This window comes from Dunckerocampus dactyliophorus, chromosome 8 (genome assembly GCF_027744805.1).
Source record: "Dunckerocampus dactyliophorus isolate RoL2022-P2 chromosome 8, RoL_Ddac_1.1, whole genome shotgun sequence".
Taxonomy (NCBI): Eukaryota; Metazoa; Chordata; class Actinopteri; order Syngnathiformes; family Syngnathidae; genus Dunckerocampus; species Dunckerocampus dactyliophorus.
Genome location: NC_072826.1, coordinates 30,349,660 through 30,371,814, shown reverse-complemented (window position 1 = coordinate 30,371,814; position 22,155 = coordinate 30,349,660). Strand labels below are relative to the sequence as shown.

The following is a 22,155-nucleotide window of genomic DNA, read 5'->3' as shown; positions in this document are numbered from 1 at the left end:
AAAAATGTATTTGAAAGCAAAAAAAAAAAAAAAGATTTGCAAACAAAATTATTCTTACCATTATTTATTTTTACAAAACCTCCGGAAAAACAAATAAAACTTCATGAAAAACAAAGAAAATGTATAGTTTTATAAGAACAATTTTTGATTTGTAAACAAAAGCAGCATTCTTATCATTTTCTTTAAAATTATTTCATGCAAATTTTACTTTTTAAAAAGGTAGCGCCAAATCTATCTGTGGTGGTCCAAATTTATTCATGGCAGGCCGCCAAAAACAAAGATACAGAAGAAAAAAAAAAGAAAAACAAGCAAAATTTCTAGTTTCATGAGAACAATTTTTGATTTTTTAAAATTTGATTATTTGTGGCAGCCTGCCACAAATAAATGAACATATGGGAAAGACGGAATAAGCTAATCGTTTATTGAGAGAAAGGTGTGCCTTTTTATTTTTGCCAGTCAAACCAAAAATAAATTTGAAAGCAAAAAAAAAAAATTGCAAACAAAAGTAATGGATTTTAAGTTCTAGAAAAAAATGCAATTACAGTGTCATGAGAACAATTTTTCATTCATAAACAAAAGCAGCATTGTTATCATTTTGTTAAAAAACGATTTTGTTTGCATAATTTTTATTGCTTTCAAATCCTTTTTTGGGGGGATTGGATAAAAAGACACCCATTTATTTCCATCATATTTAATCTTACTATTAATGACTTTATTTGCCAATAAAAAACAGGCCTCAGACTAAAATGCCCCCGGGGCCGCACTTTGGACACCCCTGGTATGGACGTGAAGCAATCCCAACACAGATGTTGAATATTTGCAGATGTGTTTGTGTACAGAACCTAAACGTGTTTGCACCACGCAGCACTTTGTGACACGTACCCACATAAAAATAAAAATAAAAATACAGCCCAACATCGGTTAGCGTGCGAAAACTGATCCCAAAATTTTGCCTCGTTTACGTACATTTCTCTGGTTAAAGTACAATGACTGCGCACGTGTTGTGGTGTTATTAACCGTGTTCTTCATGTACTTTTACCACAAAACGTCCTTAAGAGTCTAACAAAGTAGCTAGCGTGCCAAACAAAATGGCGCTCACAAATGTTAACACAAAACACGTTTTTGTAGTTTTAAATGCGTAATGCAACTCTAAATGCACATCCGTGATGAACGAAAGGGATAAATGAACATGAAAAAGTCACTTTTACCTTCGCTGTAGACGTGATTGTTGATTGCCAAAGACACCACGTGGCAGCAAGACACCACACGGTCACCACTTCCTGTTTGGCCATGACTTACGTCTTTAATTCGATTGTGTTTCTCACCGTCTTTATCAAAATGCCGCCACTTGAAACTCTCTGTGGCGCCATTTTGGGTAGTTGAGGTGAGAAACACGATTTAAATACATTTGCATTGTAATCATTAATTCAAGCAATTTACACACAGAGGATCAAAACCATATAAAATATGTGTAAATAAAACAAAAAAGAAAATAAGTAAAATTAAAACATTCAAATAAATTATTGATTTTCATTTATCAATTTCATTCGTCATTGATATGTATTTGTATGCATTTGGAATTGCTTTCTGCATGTAAAAATCTAAAAACTTTTTACGTTTGGCGCTCTGGAACTGATTAATTGGATTTACATGATTTCTTAGGGGAAAATTTCATTTGGTTAGAGTCCAAATGAATGATGCTAACCAAGGTTCCATTGTACATGTTTTTATATACAATGTGGATGGGGGGGAGAGAACCCCATAGAGCACACAAAAAACCGGCACACCAGCTGCTCAGAGCACGTGTCTAAATATTGTGCACTTTGCTGGGCTCCCTCCGCTCTATACCCTGGTTCCCCTGATAGTAGTGATGTGGTAGTATGATATGATATTTGATTAGGACATACCAGCAGCTACACTTGGTCAAATCCTAATTTGTTCCAGTCCTTCTTACCTCTACATGTGCACAAACTACACTTCAATCTAAATGTAAAAAGTTATCGGTATCATATGAGTCTTGAGAAGCAGAATGTTATCGGTATGAAAGAATTGATATCGTGCATCTCTATTTGAAACTTAGGTGAATTTGAGCTATTTAAAAGTCGTCATAGTTCAATAGATGGTCCTCATTACAAGTCATTTCATCAATCAGCTATCAGACTGCCTTACAACGTAGACTGTTGGCGAGTAGAGCAGGGGTTCCAACAGTTGAGGGCTCCTCTACTCACTGAAAATCTGAATTTCCAGAGCATATTTTGTTTTCACATCTGCAACCCCCCCACCCCAAATCCCTCCCCCGTCCTCCCACTAAGCGTTGCTGTAGATAGTGGAGTTTGTCCACTTTTAAAAGCAATTGAGCTGGTTTGCTTCCTGTATCTAGTTAGTATTTTGTGCCTTTGTATTTGAAGTGTTGTGGCAGCGGTACCAACAAGCTTTGTAACCCCCCCCCACTCCCAAAACCATAATCAAGATTAATGCTGCTGCTAAGAGCCAAAGACAACTCCCTTCAGACCCCCACCCAACCTCTGCTGGCTTTAAGTGTCAAAATATTCCCCCAAAAAGGGCACCCATTAGTGCAGTTGTGGAAGTGTGGCTGGTTTAAGTGTCTAAATGTTGCTTTGACCTCCATGCTAACTCTTAAATGTATCATGCAAATCTGCGTTTCCGTACTACTGCAAGTTTTGTAAGTCTGTAAGGATTTGCTCCAAATAAAATTAGTCAACACCTTTGGTCCTGTTGTGCATGAAAAATGAAAATCTGCAATGTTAAGATTTTGTGAAGCATTTATTCCTCAAGTGTAGATCATGTGATTTACATGGGCTTCGGAGGAGCTCTTGGGGCACCGGCCTAACAAAAAAAAAAGACAAAAAAAGGGTTGAGACAATACCAGTTGATTTTCAGGGATAAGTGACGGGGGTGCTACTCACATTGGGCCTGAACCTGGGTGGCGGCGTGCGATCTTTCCTGGCCTCACAGGAGCGGTTCCTCACTACTTTGCTGTGGATGGCGCAGCTGACACAGTAGTGCAGCTTCACGTACAGTTTGGGCAGGACGTACGCTGTGCGGGAAGCACGCACAGGTCAGCGACACGGTTGGAGCAACAGAAGGGATTTGCAGCGTCCACTTACAGTCGAAGACGCTGGCCTCAGAGATGTCCCTCACGGCCGCAGCCTCCACGATGTTCCTGATGACAAACTTCTTGATGGCCTTGTCTTTGGGAACGCAGCGGGCGCAGTTGGTGCAGCGGATGGGCTGCACGTGCCCGCGGCCCTTCTTGGCACGACCGTTATTCCTTCTCTTCTTGGTCTAGCGGGGAAAAGACGGCAGGTTTCAGTGGAATACGGACAGAAAGCTACACAGTACTGATTCATATATCCTGTACAGTGTTTTCTCGCATCACGGTTCACATTTTGACGATTTTTTAAGTGCAATTTTGCAAGATTTTTTAAACAGCGTATGAACACGCATTGTGTTCTGCATCCTTGCGGTGTATTAGAGTGATCTATCGCTGCTCCGTTGTATTGTATTTAGTACTGCTACCAGTAGAGGGTGTTGTATACTCATGTGCAAGTTGGAGATGTGTCCAGTTTGTCTCAGTAAATACCACTGATCTGTACTAATAAGTCTGGGTACACCATACGTTGCACGCGCCCGTGCAAGCCGCTGAAGCCACAGAGAGGCCATCTTACCACTCACATCTCGTACGTAGCAGACTACATTGGCACAGCGTACATAGTGTACAAAGCAGATGAAGAGGCTAACAGAACGTCTATATTTTACATTAAAAAGCGGGGAGATTCTCCCATTCCTTCAAGTAACGCAACCTTCGTCCCTTAAAAACCATTTGATACGTTATTCTCTATCTTTTGGCTATATTAAATGTACTTTTTCCCCTTCCAATTCTCATTGCCTTTGGGACAAAATTCTACTGTGCACCCTGGCTCAGCACTCCCCTATAGCAATGATAGTTTTACTCCTCTAGAAAGAGATTTTCATTTGAACTGCATATCCCATCCCTTTTTTCCACTAAAATCCATGGTCATGATCCTTTACTTTTTATTCTTACTTTCATACAATTCACTATGCTCTCGTCTGTACAAAATATGAATCATAAAAGAGAGTGAGTTTGGACAAGTTTTAAAATCATTTAACATTTTGCTGATTTTTTTGTTTGTTATGAAATAGAAATAACCTCTTTTCTGATATAGAAATATATTTTAACAAAAACCACAGGAATAATATGTAATATAATATGTAATAATATATAAACATTGTCTCCATATGGGGGTTCATTTGAAATTCAGGTAAGCAACAAAAAAAAAAACGTATTTTTTTATATTTGCAAGCAACCGCAAATTATTTAGTAGTCTAGTCGTGGTTGTTTGTTTACATATCCCCCACGGCCCCATATGTAAAGCCGTTATGACTCAGGTATGGTATGATAGACAGAATTTTAAAAAATGATCATACCCGAGTCCTTATGATTAAGCTCAAGCACACCTGTTGTGTGAGGTAAGTCTGAGGACTAACCTTGCATTTAGTGTGAGTGGGTAACAAACAACACACAAGTTCTCACATAATTGTCACTTAATCAGAATTTAAAGGTGTAGGTGATGTGTGGTTATTTATCTACAATCTGACAATATTATTTCGCAGTGGCGCTACTTTGTCTTAAATTTGATTCGCGTAGTGATACAACTACGTCTGGTTACGCACATGCGCAAAGAAGTCATCTTCTGCTAAAAAGAATACATACGTTTTTCAACATGTAATAAATACGTTATTTCTAGATAAGATGCCATAATTATATCATTAATATAAATGAATAAAGCCTAATACACTTGATTTACGTTTTCATAGAAAATCAATGCAACTACTGGAGCTATGACTGTCAAACAGGATTTAAATGACTTTAACCCATACATGCGGCTTCATGCTTCGTACCGATGCACATAAAAACACAAGTTTTATCCCTGTATCTATTTATATCCTGTATGTGGTATAAGTCACTCAAATTTATAGCATTCTTCACAGACACGGATAGCTAACAGGAACACATGCTACGCTAGCATGCTAGCTTGCGAAACGCTAGCATTGCGGCCCGGACAGGACACCGATTTTTTTAACGTTTCCGGTGACTTCGAACGACAATACGGCCGACTGCGGGAGGGCGTCGTGATATTATACACAACGACTGGAAAAGATGGTGTCCCAAATGAAAAAAAGATGTGCTTTCAATCTTTTTCTGGCCGACGACGGCCGTCGCGGTGGACTCACCATGTTGCACGGGAAGCTGGAAAGAGGACCGGAAGAGGTTGCGCCGCGCAAAGTAGTGCATTTCCGCTCCTCTCGGGGCTCGACGTTTTTTTTCCCAAACGTAAATCAAGTGTATTAGGCTTTATTCGTTTATATTATTGATATAATTATGCCATCTTATCTAAAAATAACGTATTTATTACATGTTGAAAAACGTATGTATTCTTTTTAGCGGAAGATGACTTCTTTGCGCATGTGCGTAACAAGACGTAGTTGTATCACTCCGCGAATCAAGTTTAAGACAAAGTAGCGCCACTGCGAAATAATATTGTCAGATTGTAGATAAATAACCACACGACACCTACACCTTTAAATTCTGATTAAGTGCTATAGTGTTAGCTAACATCTCAATACAACACACACCCCCATGCTTGAAGATTTTATGTAACAATTTTGTGTGGTGACCTGACCAAGTATAAAACGTCCTAAAAGTATATTATTTTAGCATGAATGGAAGATTAATTACAATAAAATGACTAACATGCAAAATTAATAAAGTTTATTTTGCATGTGCTGCACAGGAGAAGTTTGTTCATGTTGCTCAGAGATGCAACACCTGCAGCGAGTGTAAGACCGTTTCATCCGGAAAACAAGTCAATGAGACAAGGACTTTTTAAAAATTTATTTAAATAGTTCTTTGCCTGGTCCTTATTTCTTCTTGCTCTTCTTGTCCTTTGCCTTCTTTTTGCTGGGTTTCTGGTCTTTGGCTTTGTTGTAGAGGTAGAGGCCCACCAGGCCCAGCAGGGTGGGCACCAGGGCCAAGCATACCAGGGGGAACACGTCGTTCACCATCTTCTGCCAAGGCGTCTGCTGCCTCAGCGAGATCACCTCCACCTCAAACTCAAGGGAAGCGTCGCCTGGTGCGCGTGTAGTACAGCAACGTTAGTCAGACTCTTGAAATGACCTTTATGTCTGCACAAAAGACATGACTGGAATATCTGGGTGGGCCAAAGACCTTCATTGCATCAACAATCAAGAATCTTGGTTATTATTCTGTGGTCAATAATAAGAAGATAAATCATACAAATAATGACCACCTCACTAAGTCACACTAGTGAAACAACACACAAGCCCTTGATTAGTTTTATTTATTATAATAATTATTATTATTTGTATTTATCTTCTCATTCTGTGTGGATTTTCATCTTTTTGGGTATTGTGGAACTGGACTGGTGCAGAGTTGGGTTTTGATTTGGGCGGAGTTGTTTTCTTCTTTTTTCCTTCCCTTTGTTAAGAACAGTAAATAAATCAGAAAAGTAAAAAATTAAGGTTGATGTGTTTAGTTTGTATTAGGGCCACATTGAAGAAGTAAAATCTGAGCTTTTGAGGATAAAGTCGTCAATTCACGAGAATAAATTTGTAAATGTATGAGAAAAAAGTAGTACGTTTATGAGGAAAAAAGTAGTACATTTATGAGAAAAAAGTAGTAAATTTATGAGAAAAAAGTTGTACATTTGAGAAAAAACGTCAAATTTATCAGAATAAAGTCGTAAATTTCCCCAAAAAATAATGACAAGAATAAAGTCATAAATTTATGACAAAAAAAACATACATTTTGAAAATAAGGTAGTACATTTATGAGCAAAAAAAATCAAAAATTTACAAGAATAAAGTCGTAAAATTATCGGAAAAAAGTTGTAAATTTACTAGAAAAGTCATAATATCATGAGAATAAATTAATAAATTAATGAGAAAAAAAGTCAAATTTATGAGAATAAAGTCGTAAATTTACAAGAAAAAAAGTCATAATATGACAAGAATAAAGTTGTAAATTTATGAGAGAAAAGCCCTAAATTTACAAGGAAAAAAGTCGTAAACTTACCAGAACAGAGTCGTAAATGTACGAGAAAAAAAATCTTTCATTTCTGAGAATAAAGTCGTACATTTTTTAGAATAATGTCGTCAATTTCTGAGAAAAGCACCAAAAAAGTTAAATTTAGGAGAATTTTTTTTTATTTGCAAGAATAAAGTCGCAAACTTATGAGGAAGAAAGTCGTAAATTTACGAGAAAAAAAGTCCTAAATTTACAAGGATACAGTCGTAAATTTACGAGGAAAAAAAGTCATTAATTTACGAGAATAATGTCATGAATTTATGAGAAAAAAAGTTGTACATTTGCAAGAATAAAGTTGTAAATTTACACGAAAAAAAGTCCTAATATTACGAGAATAGAGTCGTAAATTTACAAGGAAAAAAAAGTTGTAAATATACGACTTTATCCTCGAAATCTTCAAAACGTGTAGATTTTTTTTTTTAAATGGTAAAATTTAATGAAACAATTCAAAGTGAAATACACTATTAAATAATTGTATATGTACATTAGCACATCCAAGTGAGTCCAGGGCTACAGACAAGGATGGAAGGTCAGATAATTGCACAATGTAGTTGTGAAATGTGTTCTTTATTATGTGTGTTTAATGCAACGGAGCCCTTACTTTGTTTAAAAGCTCTAACTTGTAAACTATCACATTATTATTATTATTTTATTTTCCTGTGTCCCATTCGTTCATTTTCGAATAGCGTTGTATTCCAATCACTTATTTGTGGCGGGCCGCATGTGTGGCGTACACGGGGCGTCATGACTCCTCCTTTATTGTTTGCTAACAACCTTTCAGACAACCCCCCCCCCCCCCCCCCCCACACACACACACACACACGCAGCTTTTCTCTGGATCTCGCTAGGTCACTAGCGTGTGTGAGTGACAGGAAGAAAAGCTCAGACTCGCTTGGGGAGAAGTCATGAGACTCCACCTGTCGGTCTAAATCTCTAAAGTCCTTATATAAGCATCTTTTTCGAGGGAAAACACGGTCTTATCAGGTCAGTACAGATACAAGAGACTGCCCTCTGTGTGTGTGTGTGTGTGTGTGTGTGTTCTCTACCTGGAATCGTAGGAGGGTAACCTTTTTTCCCATATGCAAGGTGAGACGGAATAGTGGCTTTAATTTTTTGCCTGAAACAACAGAGAGGAAACAAAATCCATACAACCTGAGCATGTACAGCATTTAGTGGAATCCAACATAAACCTAACATTTTTTTTTATTATTATTTTTTGACGAACCCTTCACACACGCCGATCAGGCTCTGCTCCAGACCTGAGAACAAAGACAACAAAGATGACGTCAATCCCCAACGTAGTCACGCTGATACGTACCTCATCAAATGAGCTGATTTACCAGCAATGACCGTCCTTTTCCCCAACTCAACCACAAGAGGGTCCCGGGATAGCGAGGAGTCGATCACCTTGCCGTCCATCAGTTTACCCTGCTCGTGAACAAGATGATAAAATTCCAATAACCTTTACAAATGATGCGGGAATGAGGGGGAAAAACCCATCCAGCACACATCTGGCAGTTGTTTTGTATTAATGCGTGCTAAAAGTGTTACATGAGGGTGTAAGGTCGGACTAACTGGAAAAAAAAATAATTGTTGAGCAATTAAGATTATTTACTCCCCAGACGACCTCCTCGACATGTTTTGCCATCAAGCGAAAACCCAGGAAAGAATGAAACGCCTTAAACAATCCCATAAAATATCACTTTTCTGCACAGCTTTGTCGTAGAAAGCGTTGTTTCTCTGTCCCTCCGCTACACAAACCCCCCAGTGGGTCGGATTAGAAAGCCTAACAAGCCCACGTGTGGATGAATAAATGCTATGATCTTCAGGTATAGCATTTGACTGTTTTTGGGGGGGCGGGAGGGCTGGTGTGAGAAAAGCCACCTTAAAGATGCAGGCAACAAATCACGAGTGAATGGAATCCAGATCGTGTAGTTTGCAGGCTGTGCTTGCAGTGTCAACGTGCACGAGTCATTGCTGCAGTCATTGCTGACGTGTTGCACCGCCACTCCACACTTCTCATCCATAAGCGCCAATATAGCGCACTGATCGATTGGCATCCGCTTTGTTGCCTCACTTGGTTAACAAAAGAAGCTAGCAGCACATTAGCATGCACGGTCCTCACGCGCCTCATTCGGACGAAGAATGGTGTTGTACAGGGTCTTACCGTGTAGTGGATGTGCAACGTGTCCCCCATACTGGAAAGTACTGAGCAAGTTTCGGGTTTGGCCTTATGGAAGAGGAGCTCCGTTTAGTGTTGCGTTCACCGCATCACAATCAGTAACGCTGCAACGTACATGTGAACACTCACCAGGGTTTCTACCTGCAGATCCTCCGCTGCATAGTCGTCGCCTCGCACAAACCCACCAGGAAAGGCGGCGAGGAGAAGAAGAAGAAGAAGAGGAAGCAACAGCGTGAAAACAAGGCTGCTCTTCATTGTCAACTTCTGCAGACAAACAGCAGACGTCCAAACGCGACTGGCGTTGGCCTCGCTCGCTGGCTCGTGAGGTTAAAATGGCTGTGCTCCTTGCCAGTGCTGATGTGTTCAAAAGCCTGCAGCAGATAAGATGGAGCTGGACGTGGACCTTGGCCCCCAACACCTGGCTCTTCAATGGGACGAGCCAGGCTCAAACATTCCGCCAACATCACACACCAGCAGCGACGCAGCGGGACGCCGGAGGGCGCTATGGTGCCGAGGCCTGCTTTGTCGACGCCACGTAAGCTGCCTCGGCCTGCAGGTCAACGGCGGTGGGCGATACTGTATTGCAAATGTTGGTATTGATCCGATACCGAGTTAATACAGTATTGTCGATATCGATACTTTTTAAACATCAAAACGTGTTTGTGAACTATTAAACAATCTTTAAATACAACAACAGCCTTACTTTTTGTTCACAACTGTAAGAATTAAATAAGTTAATTATTAATTCGCAAAATGCATCAAAATGACCATCCTGCATCCTTGTCTCTATTTCTGTATGAAAACATTTTGGACATTTACGCATTAGACCACCGTGCGGTCTTCATACAGTATGCTGTAGTCATGTGCGATACCACTGATATCCTGTCCGATCCGATGCTGAGTAATAGTCAGGCTGGTATCGGCGATACCGATACTTTTAAAATTAACCGAACGTGTCTGGTAAATTTTGAAAAGTAGTGTACAGTATTTCATATCATAGCGTAAATAATACAAGATATTTAATTAATTAAATAATGTATTAATTCGTAAATAAATTCGTAATTTAATAATTAATTTACATGATTGATTTATTATAATGCTTGAAATATATTAATTAGCAGGGTGATTTACAATATGGCCAAGCTGATATAAGCTATTGTAATATATAGTTTAATACAAACTAGAGGACAGAATCATACAAATATGTGAACATTGTATTTTAAACAATAACGTAAAATCCTTAAAATAATAAAACAATAAACGATTAATTATTAAGAACTACTTTAAGAATGAAAACTTTATTCACAATTCATACATGGCTCCGTTTACGTTCGGCCAACGTTTCAACAGACAAATGTTTCAGACAAACATCACCGCAAATAACACCAGTATCGAAGGTATCGATATTTTGATTTGGGAATCTATTTCAGAGCTGGTATCGTAAGTGTCAATATTTTCATGGTTCATGGTTCATGGTTTTAATTCATCTTGAACATGCATACAAGTCAAACAGTTGCACATCACACAATACAGTTCACAGTTTTGCATGTCCAAAAAGGAGTAGGAAGAAGCAAAGCTTATTTAATCCTACCCCTCATCAGCTTCACATCAATTGCAGTACATTCACTCACCTCTTGTTTTTCCAGGTATGCTTTGTAAGGCTACATGACAATGTAGTGCGATCATAACAAGGTTTTCACTTACTAAAAGGAAGCTACAGGCATAATGATAACTGATAGAATGATTGAAGAAGTGTTTGATTGACAATGAATGAGTACCGACCATGTAGTCACCACAATGAAGAGTTAATAGTCAGTATAGTAGTGGTTAGATGTTGTATTGTATGTACACAGTGGTTCAGGTCTCTTCTTCTTTGTATTTTGTGAACATCAACTGCTTGTACTTTTTCTTAAAATGGCTCATTGTTGTGCATTGTTTGAGTTCCTTACTCAATCCATTCCACAACTTGATTCCACATACAGAAATGCTGAAAGTTTTCAGTGTTGTCCGTGCATATAGGTGTTTTAGGTTCAATTTTCCTCTCAGATCATATTTCTCCTCTCTTGTTGATAAGAATTGTTTTACATTTTTCGGTAGAAGGTTATTGTTTGCTTTATGCATAATTTTAGCCGTCTGAAGGTTTACTAGATCCGCAAATTTTAATAATTGTGATTTTGTAAATAAGGAATTTGTGTGTTCTCTGTAAGCAGCATTATGGATGATCCTGACTGACCTTTTTTGTAGCACAGTTAGTGGCTGAAGTGCACTTTTGTAGTTATTGCCCCATAACTCGGCACAATAAGTTAGATATGGTAATATCAGTGAGCAGTAGAGCGTATGTAGTGCTTTTTGGTCAAGGACAAATTTAGCTTTATTCAGTATTGAGGTGTTTCTTGCCACTTTATGTTTTACATTTTTAATGTGAGATTTCCAGTTCATCTTCTCATCTATTATAACCCCGAGAAATTTATTTTCGTTCGCCCTGTCAATGTCTACCCCATCAATTTGTATTTGCTGGTACGTTTCCTTTTTACACTTACCAAATAGCATTACTTTAGTTTTACTGAGGTTCAGTGATAGTCTGTTTTTATCAAACCATCTTTTTAGTAGATTTAGTTCATCTGTGATTTGTTGTACTAGCTCTGGTGTGCTGTCTCCAGAACATAATGCGATTGTATCGTCTGCAAATAATACTAGCTTTAGGTCTCTGGGACTTTACAGATGTCGTTTATATATAGATTGAATAGTTTTGGTCCTAGAATTGAATTTTAGTATCGATCCGCACATCACTAGGACACTGTAATGTAATTTTTATTTTTTTTAATCATATGATCCTAACTACCACTAGATGGAGCCAGCGTACCACGAGTGGCACTCATACCACAGTTTGAGAATCAGTGTATTATATCATATTTAATATGTATTCATAATTGAAAAATACTGTATATACATAATTATTCTAAAATGAACCATTAAAGCTATTAGCGTCCGTTCGTCGTGTCAATCACGTCTACTCTCGCGAGATCCTGCTCTTTGGTTGTCCCCTTGGGGAAATCTCACGAGACGTCGACCAGGGAGAGAGAGGTAAGTAGTGACTCCTTCACACTAACTGGCACCAACGACCGAGCACCCCCCTGGTAAATACACCAAGTAAGTCGCTGCTGCTGGTTATATTGTATTGTGTCGTGTCACCGGTCTGTCCCGTGTGTTCGGCGTCATTGTTAGCCGGGATGGAGACGCTTTGGCACGGCGTTGTGACAGCAGGATGCCCGCGGAGGAGGAAGAGAAGAGCGGATGAATGGAGGGATGGGGAGGGAAGGACGGAGACACTTGCTAGCAACCGTCACGTCTCATCGATTAAAGGGGAATGAGCTTGGATGTATATATGCATATAATGCGGCACTTAATTAGGAGGTGTTTGCGTTCAGTTGACAAAATAAGCTGTGGTTAATCGTTGATATGAAGCAGGAGCGACGTTAAGGGTTAATTGCGACAGGTTTGCTGGAATTTTAACGAAAGTAGCATCGGTGGCTAACGTAGCTAGCCTGGGTCACGGGATTCGTACGGTGCGTGATCACGTGACCGGCTTGCGGCGGCCCTGCTGGTGTCCACCGTTTAAACAGAGCCAAAATAAAAGTTGTTCAGAAGAGAGGGAGAGCACACGCTTGGATGAGGGAGTGACAGGGTGGTGCGTCCCTTCAGCACCATGGACAGGGCTGCTACTAGCTCAAATCTAAATATGTAGATGTAAGTTTTCTTCAGATAGCTTAGCGTATATCGACCTATACTGGATTGGTCTGTTTTCAGCATTTTTAATGTCCATAGAGGTCCAAACACTCCAGTGTTTCCAATACATACATTTCATTTGTGTAGGTCTGTCACTCTTTAAAAGCTTGTCGTTCCAGCGCGAGGGGTGTCACAAGATCTCGTGTCACAAGATCTCGCGAGATTAAAACGCGATAGTAAATTAATTAATTCATCACGCGATAAATGAAAACAAACTTGCTAATTTTGCGGGCCTCCATATATTGCCATCTAATTTTCTCTTGTTATGTCTACTATATTGAGTAATAGGAGTGTAAAGGTGACTATAGGGGTGTTATTCCATGTCTAGAGGGCTCTATTAATGTTACAAAGCGTGTTTAGAAGGTTGTGAATGTCTTATTTTCTCTTATTATGTCTACTATATTGAGTAATAGGAGTGTAAAGGTGACTGTAGGGGTGTTATTTCATGTCTAGAGGGCTTTAATAATGTTACAAAGCGTATTTAGAAGGTCATTCATGTCTTACTTTTGTTATATCTACTACATTGGGTAATAGGAGTGTCAAGGTGACTGTACGGGTGTTAGTTCATGTCTAGAGGGCTTTAATAATGTTACAAAGCGTATTTAGAAGGTCATTCATGTCGGGTGTTAGTTCATGTCTAGAGGGCTCTGATAATGTTACAAAGTCTTATTTTTTCTTATTTGTCAACTATATTGAGTAATAGGAGTATAAAGGTGACTACAGGGGTGTTATTTCATGTCTAGAGGGTTTTCATAATGTTAAAAAACAGATTTAGAAGGTCATTCATGTCTTATTTTCTTTTATTATTTCTACTATATTGGGTCATAGGAAACTGACTAAACTGACTATAGGGGTGTTTTTTCATAGGGCGGTTATTTCTTTTGTTTCTTTTAAATGTCACAAACAAGACGGAGCCACCTGCGAGTGCTTTGAGATGGCAAAGGGGCCCACAGCAGCATCCGGTTAAACAGCTGTTAAACAGCCCCCGGTTTTTACATGTTTATGTCTTTTTGTCATTGATAATTTTCTCAGCAAGCATTAAGATTTCTCTCTTTGTTCGGCGGTCCTTGAACGTACCACAGTTATGGGCTATGAGACGCAAAAAGTGAAACCTACAGAGTTACACAGATAGTCCCGTTATAATGTGTTAATGAGCGAGGGCCGAACAGGTGGCGCCAGTTGTATTTGTGGTGGTGAGTGTGCGTCGCACATAAGCGCTGTAAAACCTTCCGAGGGAAGCTTGCTATTGTTTTGCTGATTTGATTTACCGACTTTGTCCATGGGAGGTACAGTAAGGTTTGTGTTGTGGAACAAACGGGCCCTTTTGATGTTTGATTTTCCGAGCCGGGCCCGGCCGGGAATGTAGGACGTTCATCTGGAGTGATGAGGGCATTGGCATCCATTCAGGCTCATGTTTGAGGGATGGTTGTGAACAGATTGTGCTGCAGCCCGGAGTCATGGCATTGACATGCTTCTCTTCCACTCCTCACTGTGCTGATAATGACCGTGGGCGTCGACGAGTGGAGCTTGTGGCGGTCTTACTGTGCGTGGAATGTCCTCCTGCCTGCCTTAGTCATCATCGCTTTGCTGGAGCACGTGTATTATTGAACACAATCCAACGAGACCCAGCGATAGCGCTGCCTTTGCAAAGAACAGAATGCTCACGTTTGACTGAGAGCACTGAGTTAGTTTCCCACAAGACTGCAATATATTTGCATCCTTAGCCATGATGTATTGGCACAAAGTGAGTAAAAAAACAATAAAAAGAATGTACATTTTGCACTGTTGGATCTTAAGAAGGTTCTAAGTAGAGATTCAAAATGCAAAAAGAAGAAATGGGAGTGAGACAAAAAAGCAATTTATTGCAAAGAATCATTAAAGTGAAATAGGCTGTTCATCCACTGATCAAAAGTGATCAAAAGAGCACAGCCTTTAAAAGTACAACCTTCAAAATGTGATTTAGTGTCAGGTATTCACACTGTCATCATCTCTTGATGGCAAAGCATGTCTACTATATTGGATAATAGGAATTTAAAGGTGACTATAGGGGTGTTACCTTGTGTCTATGGGGTTCTAATAATGTTAAAAAGCATATTTGGAAGGTCATTAATGTCTTATTTTGTCTACTATATTGGGTAATACAAGTGTAAAGGTGACCATAGGGGTGTTATTTCATGTGTAGGGAGCTCTAATGTTAAAAAACAACATATTTACGAAGGGCATTTATGGTTGAACTCTGAAAATATTTAATTTATAAATAAAGAATCCTACTTATCACGGTCTGGCTTGGGACCAATTAACCGCCATGAACGAGGGATTACTTTTCTCTCTAAATATAGTGACAGTCGCTAAGATGGGAACATAGATCCCTCCTGCTACATCTTCTTATTCTCTGCCAGACAAGGTGCGTTAGAATGTGTTCATGAGGGAGGATGAACAGGTATTTATTTGTGACGGGGTGTTTTATTGGCTTTGTCGTTGCATGAAATAGGAAAAGTCACTGTTGTATTGGATTTTTTGCTAGTGTACATGTGCTCTATTTCAGCCCTTCGTGACGAATCCCACATCCAGAGTCTCGAGAAGTGTCCGTGAGCCATGGGAAACATTTTTGGGAATTTGCTGAAGAGCCTGATAGGAAAAAAGGAGATGAGGATCCTGATGGTGGGTCTCGATGCCGCGGGGAAAACCACGATCCTCTACAAGCTGAAACTCGGGGAAATAGTCACCACCATCCCAACCATCGGTACGTGCGCTCATGCCCACTGCATTCGTCGTACGACCTCACGCGGCTTGACTTTGTTCTCAGGCTTTAATGTGGAGACGGTGGAGTACAAGAACATCAGCTTCACCGTGTGGGACGTGGGCGGGCAGGACAAGATCCGTCCCCTCTGGAGACACTACTTTCAAAACACGCAGGGTGAGCTGAATGAACACTGACAGCATGCTCCAAAACGCTCTCATCCTTTTCCTCAACCTTTTCTTTTTTTTAGGTTTAATCTTTGTGGTGGACAGCAACGACAGAGAGCGCGTCAATGAGGCAAGAGAGGAGCTGATGAGGATGCTGGCTGAGGATGAACTGAGAGATGCAGTGCTTCTTGTCTTTGCTAATAAACAGGCAGGAATACACACACGCCGCCCCCTCCCTACATGCACAACACACACTGTAGGGGGCGCATTCTCTGCAAATACGCAAAGGAATTGTTGGCAGTGAGGCATAGAGTAGTACCAAGAGAAAAAGACGAGACGAGATTAAAAGATTTCTCACTCAGAAAACAAAAGTCTTGTGGGCACTAGGCCTGGGACAATAATTAATGAATTATTTAATCACACAGTAAATGAAAATGAACTGGATCATTTTGCCGGCCTGAATATATTGCCATGTTTTCCTCGTCTCTCGCCTCCAAACAGGCTGGAAGAGGATTCACTCTGTGCATTGCTTTCAGCACCTTGGTGTGTTTGTTCCATAGAACAACAGCCTGAACGGAGTGAGCCCTTTTGTCAGTCATCCAGTCTCTTTGTCTTGTTGGGTGGAGGCGGGGCCGTTAGCATACACACACAGTGCAGAAGGATGTAACCCATTAGAAATGAAATTAGTAGTTTGAAATATATTGTCATATGTTTTTTAAAAATGATGTTAAAATCTCGCTCCCGTAGACCCAACCTCGTCTTGTGACAACCCTAGAGACGAGTGATTAGCTCGTGGTGTAATGGTCCAGCTGCCGCTCTGTTAATGTGTTATTATGTACTAAAAACAATTTGTTCCCAGAAGCGTCACTTTGCAGCCACAGTAGGGGTGTCACAAGATCTCGCGAGATTAAAACGTGATTTCTCATTCAGAAAAAAAAATGTCTCATGGGCACGAGGCCTGGGCGATAATTAATTCATCAATTAATTAATCACACAATAAATGAAAATGAAGTGGATAATCAATGTATTGCCATGTGCATGCGTGTCTGTTTTCCTCCAAACAGGCAGGAACAGGTATGAATGTGAATGATATTAGTAGATTGCAATACATTGTCATATATTTTTTAAAAGTGATGTTAAAATCTCACTTCGTCTCGTGTAAAATCTTGTGTATCAGCTCGAGTAATCAGACGCCGCGCTCAAGGTGTAATGGTCCAGCTGCCGCTCCGTTAATTTGTTATTATGCACAGAAAACAATTCCTTCACTAACGAGGTGGCATCCAATCTCTTTGCTACTGACCAAACTGTTCCCTCGTCGACAGGACCTGCCCAACGCCATGAACGCCGCCGAGATCACGGACAAGCTGGGCCTCCACTCCCTGCGCCACCGCAACTGGTACATCCAGGCCACCTGCGCCACCAGCGGCGACGGCCTCTACGAGGGCCTGGACTGGCTGGCCAATCAGCTCAAGAATAAGAAATAGGAGGGCCGGGAGTCCCACGACAACCGTCCCGACTTTTTCCGTTTCACGTTTTGGGGGGTGGGACTGAGGGAAGAATTGGAAGATTTTTTTCGGCTTTTAGTTCCAGTCTGAAGCTTCCTACTTCCTACTTGTATACTCCCCCCCCCCCCCCCCCCCCCCCCCCCCCCCCCACACACACACACACACACACACACACACACACACAAATCTTTAGCAATCACACTGGCACGTGCTTTTACTTGTGTCCACCTCTGGTCTTTAGGTGCGGTGTACTGTGTGTCTGTCAGATCATGTGACTCCACCACAACAGCAGCGCTTACGTTCTTCATCTTTTTGCGTTTTTTTTGTTTTTCCCCTCACCCAGCGCGGCGAACAAAGTCATTTTTGTGTTTATTCACTTTGTGTGGCGTGTCCGACGAGTCGGCAGGCTCTTGAACTGTGTTTATTGAATGTGAATATTGTCCGTGGCTGTAAGTATATTTATTTATTTGACATTTTTATTTAAGAAGAAAGCAGGGTATGAGGCAAATATCAATCTGTGGCGGGCACAAGCGTAGAATGACTGATACCAGCAGGCTTCTCTGTCAGTGAATCCATGCGTTTGTGCCGCACATGGCAACTATTTATGCTCTAAGTATATCTATTCCACACTATGTTACATTACATCATCACTTTAGGTTTCGTGGCCTTATACAGTATTTAGTGATGTAAAAAAACAAAAACGGCTGAAAATTGATTTTGCTTCTGAATATTTATAATAAGGGTTTGTTTTGATTTGTCCTGCTGTATTTTACGTTTCTGCCTTGTATACTTGATGCATATTCCGTGGTAGCTTTTGTCGGTACGGGTGGGGCGGTGTGAAAAAAACAAAACAAATTGATCATGTGCATAAAGCGGGGACTGGGGGGGTGGAGTGGTTAATTGTGTAGCGTTCCAGTTCCACACGTAGATGACCATGTTCCACTGCTGAATGCACGGAGACGTCTGTATGTGATGGTCAGTCCCTGCTGTGTTGCATATAATAAACCCGTTTTATGTACAACGGCGGCTTCATGTGACTTGTCATCCACAGCAATAGAAAAGATCCCAAAGTATACTTTTACAAACAAGTCCATAACACAACATACACAGGGACGCTACGACTGCCACCCCTCGTTCATCGCGGTTAGTTCACGCGACTGTGATAAGTTCATTTCCTTCCAGGAGGATTCATTATTTATTAGTGGTGTCACAAGAGCTCATATTAAAACAAGACAAGATTTCTCGTTCATAAATTTATTTTTTTTTACTGACTCGTGGGCACTAGGCCTGGGACACAAATAAATTCATGAATCCCACAATAAATGAAAATGAACTTAACAATTTTGCTGGCCTTAATAGATCTTTGGGGTCTGTAGATTAATCCAGTCCAGATTTGAGATGTCTAGGTCTAGTGGTTTTCAAAGTGGACCAGGTCTAATGTGGACTACAGGCTGAAAACATAGAAAAATGTACCTTTATTGCATCTTCACAAATAGAATAAAGGTTTCAAAATCACAAACTGTGTTTTTTTATGAACCTTTGGGGTCTGTAGATTAATCCAGTCCCGATTTTAGAAGTCTAGGACTAGTGGTTTTCAAAGTGGACCGGGTCTAATATGCCGTAAAGGCTGACAACATAGGAAAACATACAAGTATATTTATTGGATTTTCACAAATAGAAAAAAGTTTCACAAATCACAAACTGTTTTTATGAACCTTTTGGGATCTGTAGATGAATCCAGTCCAGATTTTAGAAGTCGAGGCCTAGTGGTTTTCAAAGTGGACCAGGTCTAAAATGGACTAGAGGCTGAAAACATAAAAAAACGTACCTTTATTGGATTTTCACAAATAGGATAAAGTTTTCACAAATCACAAACAGTGTTTTTATCAACCTTGGGGCTCTGTAAATTAATCCAGTCCAGATTTGAGAAGTCTAAACCTAGTTGTTTTCGAAGTGGACCAGATCTAATATGGACTACAGTTGGAAAAACAGAGAGAAATATACCTTATTGGATTTTCACAAATAGAATAAAGTTCTCACAAACCACGAACTGTGTTTTTATGAACCGCTGGTGCCTGTAGATTAAGCCAATCCGGAATACGAAATCTAGGCCTACAAATCAAAAACTATTTGTGAAAAAAACGTGTAGAAAAAAACTTAAAAGGCGCAATGATGATGAACGTATTGTCCACGTTTTCCTTTCCGCCATTACGCAGCAGGTCATTGCTTTTATGAGGAAAGCCCACACATCCAAACAGCTAATGTTTTTAATGTCATAATAATATAGCTGCCCGTGTTTGAGTGCTATTAAAAGACACTCCTCAATTTGCGCCATGTTTTATTTTGTTTTGTAGGACTTCTTGGCGCCTTTGGAACCAGAAATCGTGTACCATAAAATCAACCATTCACAGCTCTGCGGTCCGGCGTCGTAGTTGACACGAAGTTTGGTTAAGTTCACTGCACCATTGCCAATGTCACGGGACGTTATTTGTCGGACTTTTACCAGTTGTTGGAATACCGTGAGGTTTCGAATGTGAGTTTCATTCATGTTTATGTTGGTGGTTCTTAATTTCGAAACATACCAACAAACAACAAACAACAAACAACGTGACCGGAAGCTATATTGATTAGCTGTGCCTTTGCCAAATGTTACATGTGCCGAAATAGCTCAGTTGGGACACGTGCCGAAATAGCTCAGTTGGGAGAGCGTTAGACTGAAGATCTAAAGGTCCCTGGTTCGATCCCGGGTTTCGGCAAAAGGGCTATATAATACTTTTTGTTCAATGTGTCGATATATCAGCTTTTAAGGCGACATTTGTTATCTAGTAAAACTTTTTAAGTATGTTGTAGCCATATTAAAATTGCGCATTTTCCTTTCCTGTACGAAGGAATCTAATAGGAAAGTAACCCAGTTTCCAAACCAACTAACCCACTCTTGGATTACCCTAACTGCGTGGATGCGGCGCACGCAAAAATGCGGATGTCAGGCGTCTGTACGTGGCGGCCAATCGCCTTCGCGATTCTATATTTGCTTACGCCAATCGGTTCACCGCCCCTACCTTTCGTCCACCTATCACCGGGCCGTCTCCATCGGCCAATCACGGAACTAGGTCCATCTTTCTAAAAGCCTAAAAAATGGCGTCAAAGCTGTCTTTCTAAAAGGCCAGCATTCTGTAGCCGCCCAATCGCGGGGCGAGCGACAACTGTTTGTCCCGCCTACGCATTGGGTCGTCTTTGGTGAATTGAGAGGTAAGCATTATTTTGTTTTTATACACAGATCGAGTCGGCCACCTGATTGGCTAAAGCTCAGGGGATTGGCTGTCACGAACAGCTCGAACCCGCGTTTCGGCACGAGAGCAAAAGTGTGCTGCTTTATTTCACCTAGCTTCACGAAGGACAGTAAAGAGAAGGTCAATTACAGAGATGTATGCACTTTGTGATGTGCCGAAATAGCTCAGTTGGGAGAGCGTTAGACTGAAGATCTAAAGGTCCCTGGTTCGATCCCGGGTTTCGGCATAAGGGTAATACAATACTTTTTAAGTATGTTGTAGCCATATTAAAATTGCTACTTCTATAATGTATATAATACGGCTGTGTTATGGCGGCCGCGATTGCTTGCTTGGTGTATTTGAGACTTTGGGTGGATTATTAATGCGTTTTTTTCCAAGTACACGTTCGACATTTATTGAAAAACACATTTGCAGCACAGTCTGGTCGTTTCTTGTTGCCAGTTGCATAGAAACCAGTTCCGGGGAGTCGTCACCAGGGGGCGACCTTGTCCAACAACCCGATGAAGCAACAGCCTCCTCTTCTGAGTAAACAACTTTGGTGGAGTTCATGTCAGGGCAGCAGATTACCATCCTTGAACACCAAAACACAGCTTGAATGTAACATGTTTCATATACAATGGCAAGGTCATTGAAGAAAATAAGAGAGCTTCATTTTCCATGTAAACATCAATCACATGTTCCAGCTTCATGCAATAAAAAAGGAGACTTTGCCTTGACATATCTGCTCTATATGGAGTGATAGCATGCCTAGAAAGGCGGGCCTCGCTTCAACGTGATCCAGAACCTGCAATCTCTCAAGATATAGCATCCTTGCGTCATGGTCAAAACAAAAACAAATGGATGGATTGAAGGATGGAAGACAATTCAAACCACAAGCACTCAAAAGGGCAAATGTTGTCGGGGGTTTTTATGTCCCTGGTAGGGTCACCCACGACAAACAGGTACTAGGTGAGGGACCAGACAAAGAGTGGCTCAATATACCCCTATGATGGCACAGACCATTGGACCACATTTCCCCTTGCTCGGACGCGGGTCACCGGGGCCCCCCTCTGGAGCCAGGCCTGGAGGAGGGGCACGATGGCGAGCGTCTGGTGGGCCGGGCCTACACCCATGGGGCCCGGCCAAGCACGAGACGACATGGGTCCCCCCTCCAACTAGCTCACCACTCACAGGAAGGGCCAAAGTGGTCGGGTGCCGAGTGAGCTGGGTGGCAATCGAAGGCGGGGACCTTGGCGGTCCGATCCTCGGCTACAGAAGCTAGCTCTTGGGACGTCGAGTGTCACCTCTCTGGTAGGGAAGGAGCCTGAGCTGGTGCATGAGGTTGAGAAGTTCCGG

At 40.9% G+C, this 22,155-nt stretch overlaps 3 protein-coding genes and 2 non-coding genes across 6 annotated transcripts; 3 read left to right on the top strand and 2 right to left on the bottom strand.

Moving 5' to 3' along the window:
• Positions 1 to 2,765: 2,765 nt before the first annotated feature.
• Positions 2,766 to 5,394, bottom strand: LOC129186023 (40S ribosomal protein S26). Its single transcript, XM_054783815.1, has 4 exons — positions 5,278 to 5,394; positions 3,129 to 3,306; positions 2,928 to 3,058; positions 2,766 to 2,847 (listed from the first exon to the last, which is right to left on the bottom strand). Exons 1-4 carry the CDS (start codon positions 5,278 to 5,280, stop codon positions 2,812 to 2,814), a joined length of 348 nt encoding a protein of 115 aa, XP_054639790.1. The 5' UTR covers positions 5,281 to 5,394; the 3' UTR covers positions 2,766 to 2,811.
• Positions 5,395 to 5,926: 532 nt separating this feature from the next.
• Positions 5,927 to 9,875, bottom strand: fkbp11 (FKBP prolyl isomerase 11). Its single transcript, XM_054784682.1, has 6 exons — positions 9,462 to 9,875; positions 9,318 to 9,380; positions 8,491 to 8,578; positions 8,376 to 8,409; positions 8,197 to 8,267; positions 5,927 to 6,173 (listed from the first exon to the last, which is right to left on the bottom strand). The coding sequence occupies exons 1-6, from the start codon at positions 9,585 to 9,587 to the stop codon at positions 5,965 to 5,967; spliced, it is 591 nt and encodes a 196-aa protein (XP_054640657.1). The 5' UTR covers positions 9,588 to 9,875; the 3' UTR covers positions 5,927 to 5,964.
• Positions 9,876 to 12,382: 2,507 nt separating this feature from the next.
• Positions 12,383 to 17,645, top strand: LOC129186797 (ADP-ribosylation factor 3). 2 transcript variants are annotated; one of them, XM_054785409.1, is made up of 5 exons: positions 12,383 to 12,482; positions 15,664 to 15,861; positions 15,925 to 16,035; positions 16,109 to 16,233; positions 17,348 to 17,645. In XM_054785409.1, the coding sequence occupies exons 2-5, from the start codon at positions 15,714 to 15,716 to the stop codon at positions 17,507 to 17,509; spliced, it is 546 nt and encodes a 181-aa protein (XP_054641384.1). In that variant the 5' UTR covers positions 12,383 to 12,482; positions 15,664 to 15,713; the 3' UTR covers positions 17,510 to 17,645. The 2 variants fall into 2 exon arrangements, with proteins under 2 accessions (XP_054641384.1, XP_054641385.1); XM_054785410.1 differs by having other exon boundaries at positions 12,394 to 12,416.
• Positions 17,646 to 20,213: 2,568 nt separating this feature from the next.
• Positions 20,214 to 20,286, top strand: trnaf-gaa (transfer RNA phenylalanine (anticodon GAA)). Its single transcript has one exon. It is a non-coding gene; the product is annotated as a tRNA-Phe (tRNA).
• Positions 20,287 to 20,973: 687 nt separating this feature from the next.
• On the top strand, positions 20,974 to 21,046 carry trnaf-gaa (transfer RNA phenylalanine (anticodon GAA)). The gene has a single exon. It is a non-coding gene; the product is annotated as a tRNA-Phe (tRNA).
• Positions 21,047 to 22,155: the final 1,109 nt, after the last annotated feature.

What these genes read in the sequence shown, in the direction of transcription:
- LOC129186023 (XM_054783815.1), bottom strand. An exon ending in TGAGGCCAGCGTCTTCGACT is followed by an intron (nt 3,059 to 3,128) that starts GTAAGTGGACGC and finishes CTTCCCGCACAG; the next exon opens with CGTACGTCCTGCCCAAACTG. An exon ending in CACCCAGGTTCAGGCCCAAT is followed by an intron (nt 2,848 to 2,927) that starts GTGAGTAGCACC and finishes TTTTTTTGTTAG; the next exon opens with GCCGGTGCCCCAAGAGCTCC.
- fkbp11 (XM_054784682.1), bottom strand. Translation starts at nt 9,587, where the DNA reads ATGAAGAGCAGCCTTGTTTTCACGCTGTTGCTTCCTCTTCTTCTTCTT. An exon ending in CGTTGCACATCCACTACACG is followed by an intron (nt 8,579 to 9,317) that starts GTAAGACCCTGT and finishes GTTCACGAGCAG; the next exon opens with GGTAAACTGATGGACGGCAA. An exon ending in GAAAAGGACGGTCATTGCTG is followed by an intron (nt 8,410 to 8,490) that starts GTAAATCAGCTC and finishes CTTTGTTCTCAG; the next exon opens with GTCTGGAGCAGAGCCTGATC.
- LOC129186797 (XM_054785409.1), top strand. Translation starts at nt 15,714, where the DNA reads ATGGGAAACATTTTTGGGAATTTGCTGAAGAGCCTGATAGGAAAAAAG. An exon ending in CACCACCATCCCAACCATCG is followed by an intron (nt 15,862 to 15,924) that starts GTACGTGCGCTC and finishes CTTTGTTCTCAG; the next exon opens with GCTTTAATGTGGAGACGGTG. An exon ending in TTGTCTTTGCTAATAAACAG is followed by an intron (nt 16,234 to 17,347) that starts GCAGGAATACAC and finishes CCTCGTCGACAG; the next exon opens with GACCTGCCCAACGCCATGAA.